Source organism: Podarcis cretensis (genome assembly GCF_951804945.1).
Source record: "Podarcis cretensis genome assembly, chromosome: 3".
NCBI classification, from domain to species: Eukaryota; Metazoa; Chordata; class Lepidosauria; order Squamata; family Lacertidae; genus Podarcis; species Podarcis cretensis.
The window spans coordinates 71,293,838-71,299,837 of NC_137172.1; the positions used below are offsets into that span (position 1 = coordinate 71,293,838).

At 41.4% G+C, this 6,000-nt stretch overlaps 1 protein-coding gene and 1 long non-coding RNA gene across 2 annotated transcripts in view; one reads left to right on the forward strand and one right to left on the reverse strand.

The window, feature by feature from the left end:
- Positions 1-5,366, forward strand: part of LOC307213410 (uncharacterized protein) — a 36,508-nt gene extending 31,142 nt beyond the window's left edge. Inside the window, 5 exon segments of the mRNA XM_079971278.1 lie at positions 1,164-1,372; positions 3,018-3,144; positions 3,909-4,003; positions 4,589-4,769; positions 4,925-5,366. Coding sequence (XP_079827404.1) covers positions 1,164-1,372; positions 3,018-3,144; positions 3,909-4,003; positions 4,589-4,769; positions 4,925-5,049 — 737 coding nt within the window. The 3' untranslated portion in view covers positions 5,050-5,366.
- LOC307213398 lies at positions 1,686-2,558 on the reverse strand. Its single transcript, XR_013837504.1, has 2 exons — positions 2,357-2,558; positions 1,686-2,261 (listed from the first exon to the last, which is right to left on the reverse strand). It is a non-coding gene; the product is annotated as an uncharacterized lncRNA (long non-coding RNA).
- Positions 5,367-6,000: the final 634 nt, after the last annotated feature.

Below are 6,000 nucleotides of genomic sequence, written 5' to 3' on the forward strand. Positions count from 1 at the left end.
GATTGCTCCTCCCGCGGAGTGAAGCCGCATAGCCGTTTGTCGGAGAGCGCTGACTTCTTCTTGTGAACATTTGGACTCTAAAGCAACAACTCGTGAGTAGTACGGAATTGGAACTTTAAAGAAAATTTTCTTTTTAAATTTGGCACGACCGGGGAAGGTCTAAACAGGAAGTCAGCCTTCCCTCTCTGTAAACAACTTAAAGCAAAGGACCTGCTAACTAAGGTTGAGGAGAATTTTTTTTTCTTTTTTCTTGTAAAAGACTTTAATTTCATGGTTTGGCACTATAAGAATTTCATTGGAGGCAGGGGAGCCTGCAGAAAAAGATTTAAATTTGGGAGCGAAAGCACCACCCCCCGGACCCGGGAGTGTTCCGCGAGAGCCTGGTGATGAGGTATAGAAGATCTTGACAGCTGTCAAGTTAGCTCCATGATGCAGAGACATGTTTTCAGTTATTTCACTCTTTAAAGTACTAAGTACATGTAGTTAGTATAATGAATGAAATTAAAGTAAAAGTAAAGGTATCCCTGGACCGTTCCAGTTGCGTATGACTCTGGAGTTGCGCGCTCATCTAGCTCTATAGGCCAAGGGAGCCGATGTTTGTCCACAGACAGCTTCCGGGTCATGTGGCAAACTAGAGCAGCTCACAGAAATGCCATTTACTTTCCCGTCAGAGCGGTATCTATTTATCTACTGCTAGGTGGGCACGAGCTGGGACCGAGCAATGGGAGCTCACCCCATTGCATGTTGTTTCAGTTATTTCACTCTTTAAAGCACTAAGTACATTCATGACAATGAATGAAATTAAAGTAAAAGGTAAAGGTACCCCCGACCATTAGGTCCAGTCGCAGATTACTCTTTTGTCCGCAGACAGCTTCCGAGTCATGTGTCCAGCAAGACTAAGGCGCTTCTGGCAAACCAGAGCGGCTCAAAGAAATGCCGGTTACTTTCCTGTCGGAGCGGTACCTATTTATCTACTTGCACTTTGATGTGCTTTTGAAATGCTAGGTGGGCATGATCTGGGACCGAGCAACGGGAGCTCACCCCATCGCGGGGATTTGAACCACGACCTTCTGATCAGCAAGCCCTAGGCTCTGTGGTTTAGACCGCAGTGCCACCCGCATCCCCATATGAATGAAATTAAGTAAACTTATTCTCGTTTATAGGCACAATATGGACCCAAAATATTTTGAACTTGATTTATCATGAAGGTCACCGAGATGGAAATGAAAAAATCAACTTACTAGAAAGGACTCCATGGCTGGAGTACAATGGCCGCAATGTGGATTACGTCAGTCGTCCATCACCTCGCCTCTTTGCTTCCCATCTACCCTACTATTTAGTACCCAAAGGATTAAGGAACAGAAGAGCAAAAGTAGGAAACAGCACATTTATTATTTGATCATATTCAATGTTTGTCTTGCCTTATTTGAATGAACATCTCAGTTTCCGTTAACATTTCTCCGTTTTTGAGGGAAGTTCATCCAGCTGCAATTCCTTTGTCCATATGAATGAATAATGCTCTGTGCACCCTGAGCTGGGAATAATTCCCATAACTCCTAAACAGCACAGAGTTTATGCTCCACCATAGTAAAAGTCCTGGAGGGTGTTAAGAATAAAACAGGTTCTTTTATCTGAGATTCAGTGCACTTCAGGCAGAACACAAGTAAGCAGTCAGACAACCAATATATTGGAATTTCTACATAACATTGCTTTGTTGATTAACAAGCAGAACACGTAACAAGATAAGGGAACACGCACTCAGTCACTCACACAATCACACATACACTCACCACTCTTCTTCTGGATTGGGTGGGCAGACATCGGCATCCTGGCTGCATCCGACACACCAACCCTCCTGAAAAGCCTGATCTTATATAGTCTTTTTTGATGCACATCTGAATATTGGCATTTCTCATTGCCTTTGACATGTTCTTGGCAGTCCTCCACCCTTAACATGTTCTTGTCATATCACAACTCTCATGCTTTGCACCTGGTCTTCTGTAACTTTTGGCATAGTACAATACTCATTGTTTGTAACTAGCATTGCACAGCCAGTCTTTCCACTTCCTTGCAGGTACAGTACTTTTGCCAGAACATGCACATTCCATTTGCTCTTTGATCAGCACAATTTATGAATAGTTCATCAACAGCATCCATTTTATGTGGTGGTCTTCAGCCATCTTGCAGCCCATTCAAAACATGGCATTCGTTGTACGAGTACTTGAAGCTTGCAATGCTGACAGACGCACTACGAGATAAACCTAAAAAGATGATGAAAGAAGAATGGGAATGTTTAAATAATTATCTAGGAGATAAGGGTTCAACAAGAAAGACCTGGTTATGTTTAGAATGATACCTCATAGATAAATGTTCCCTGATACCAAGATGAGGGTTTCCTTGGAATGCAGATCGAGAGAATTGATAAGAATAATGATCTGTTGTGACCTTGATGGAAGCGTACAGTAGATGAGCCTTTCTGTGTTCTGGCTCTTCTTCTTCTTCTTCTTCTTCTTCTTCTTCTTCTTCTTCCTCTTCCTCTTCCTCTTCCTCTTCCTCTTCCTCTTCCTCTTCCTCTTCCTCTTCTTCTTCTTTTTCCCTTTCCCTTTTCCCTTTCCCTTTCCCTTTTTTTCTCATCCGTCTTCTTATGTTTTATGCCATGTACTTTGATATTTTTTGTAGTTTTTTAACTTTTTCATTATTATCATTATTAAGTAATTTTCTTTTGTAATTTTGGTTGTCTATATTTGTATGTATTTGTTTAAAGCAAAATAAAAGTATTTAAAAAGAACAAAAAATGGCATTCATTACAAGGGTGCCATCCAACAAACTTAATAAGAATAAGCTCATTCAACACCATAGGATTGCACTGTGCACGTGACATTCATGCTGCAAAAGAGGGTGAGGCTGCCATGGGCTGTAAAGCAACTTGGAAGCACCAAGAATGCACAACAAGAGATATCTGAGATCCATCCATTTATTATTTTAGAAATCGAAAGAATTTGTTGTTATTCCTGCAGGTTGTTTATGTGGCCAGAAACCCAAAGGATGTCTTGGTTTCCTTTTACCATTTTTCCAAAACTATAGTCAAATCAGGAGAAGCAGAAGATTTTGGAATTTTCATGGAGAGCTTTTTGGCTGGGAAGGGTAAGGACGAATTGCTACTCTAAAATGAATCACTCTTGTCCCTTCATCTTTATCCTTTGACAGCAGATTAAAGAATTTCTCTCTGTGTTAAGGAACCTTTTCAGAATGCCATGTCTGATGCCATAGGTTACTCTGAGGAAATTCCACATCCATGCATCACAAAGCGTCTCCAACTCAGACTCCAACTACACCATTTTATGCCACTGATGACTGGTGTCCATTGATGCCGAAGGGAGGGTATAGATCTGGCCAACTCCCAAAGGAAATCAGGTGGATTTGTATGCTGTCTGCATCAGGATGCAGCAGCTACAAATCATTACAAGCTGGAACACCCAATGCTTAATCAAGTGTAGAGATTTGTGTCAAGTTATAACTCATAAACCCAGACAGTGTCTCTAAATGTTGCAAGTATTAACTTCCACACCATATACGGAAACTGCCAGAGTGGGAAGGAAGGGGGCTGGAGGAAGGCTAGACTGATCTCAGCCCACCCATCACTCTCTCATTGCATTGGGATGGGAAGCACAGCAGGGAGCCTTAAAATGCAGAACTCTTCTTCAAATTCCTTCTCTGAGAAAGTGTTTGGTGAGGTTGGGTGGTATTAATTCAGCTTCTGTTTAGTGGTTTGTTCCACTGCTGGTTCTTAAAATGTTTTCTTTAAATTGTTTTAATGGAATTTATATGTTTGTACTGCTTCTCTCTGAATGTTTTTCAAAAAATAATCTGATCTACATTTTATGCCAAATCAACTTTTATCCTCTCAGTATATGGAAGTTTATGGCTGGACCATGTGGAAGGCTGGTACTCTCACAAGGATGACTTCAATATTCTGTTTCTTACCTATGAAGAAATGAAGAAGGTAAGTTATCAAAATGCTACCCAGTCTGATATTAAACATCCAGCAAAACTCACCTTTAAAAAATAGAGGAAGGAAGCAATTTAATTATGCAAGTTCCCTCAGCTGCTTCTTCCCCTGCTAGTCTCGCTTCCTTTCTTAAAGATTCTTCAAAGCCTAGCAGGCCATGGATTCAGGAGCAGCTTTTCGGACCCTAGACAGCAAATAGTGCATATAACCATTTCCCCTGAGGGATTATGGGGCTATAAATAAAGTGTCATGGTCCCAAGCAAGATATGTCATTTCACAGGCCCTCTGATGCTGAGTAGAGATGTCACAGAACCTCCCTTGTGTCTTCAACAGGGACATTTATTTATTTACTTGTGGACTCAGAGCTGCCCCAGAATATAATGCATTCTGCATGGCACATGGAATTAAAGCAACAATGAAAGTATAATGCAATTGCAATTATTACAAACTAGGCAAAGAAAGATGCAGGCTGCTTGTTTCCCCTGCTTGTAATCCTGCCTATTCCATGAGTTTTAGTCTCTAGGCTGTCAGGTTTCTCTATTGTGGGTGGCCTGACATTAAAACCCCGTTCCATTTCAGGATCTGAGAAGCTGTGTATTGAAATTATGCAACTTCCTGGGAAAGAGACTGACGGAAAAGGAGGTGGATGCTGTTGTGGATCAGGCTACATTTAATAAAATGAAAGCAGATCCCAGGGCAAACTATGACTTCTTGCCACCACATGTCATGGACCACAGCAAAGGACATTTTCTTCGGAAAGGTAAGTTAATGGTAGATCACACTGGCTTGGTGCTGCTTGCAGAATCCATGACATATTCCCCTGACAATTGCATCTATGTATGGAATATATCTGGAGTTATGGATATTTATTTGACCACCACAATGCACTTTCTTTCTGTCTGCTTCCTGGGCCAGGCACTGTTGGAGACTGGAAGAACATGATGACAGTCGCACAAAGTGAAAGGTTTGACAGCCTTTTTAAAGAGAGAATGGAAAAGCTGCCCTTCAAGTTCTGCTGGAACATCCATGAGGAATCATGAGTCTGCCTTCAGCCTGGAAGGATGAAATAAAGTGCACTGTATGCATTTAATCCAGCCCTATTTGTAAGAGTTAGTAGAAAACAAAATCTCATATGGCTTAATAGCTTCCTAATGTTCTAATATGTGCTGTAATTTTTTAAAGAACACCACAAAACAATTACATTTGTATTGTCCACTTCTTCTCTTTCTACATTCCAACGTGTCCTAATTTCTGACCCCATGTGCAAAAGTTAAGGAATCCCAAACTAGCTATTAGGATTATTCATTGTATTTTAAATTGGCACCGTTATAATGAGCCTAGCATTGGATTATTGTAATTGAAAATTAATAAAAATTATTGTTAAAAAAAACCAAACTAACTATTGCTGTCCCAGATGGCAATGTAAATCATCCGACACATTCACATCATCAATTTATTTATTGTGAGTGGAATTCAACTTCATGCTCTTCCAATTATTCCATCAGGTCAAACATTTCAGCCTGCGGGTTGGCACTATCCCCCCTCACCTTCCTCTCTACACTGTTCGTGGGGTTCTCCTTACTCCCACAGAGTCATTTTTGAGGCCGCGTCAGGAATATGTTGGGGGGAGAAGTGGGGAAAATGGACAGTGCATGTTTGATGCCCATAGCAATCTCTATCATGGGTCAGGTTGTAAAGGGGGAATTTCCATTGGGATCATGGGCCAGAGAGAAAGGGTTAAAACAGATTTCCCACTACTGCTCTTTAAACCTTATGAAGTGGTTTGAGTCCCATAGAGACGTCACAGAGGGAATGATTGGATCCTGAAGTTCAATGGAAGGAGCTCAGGAAGGTCCTTCTGAATAACCCTGGGGAGGTTCTTAGCGGGATGGAGGAGGTGAAATGAGGACCCTACAAAGCGTCTGAGCCCAGGGAGGAGTCCAGTAGTCTAGAGAATAGAGAGGCACCAAGCGGGTTGCCAGAAAAATGTT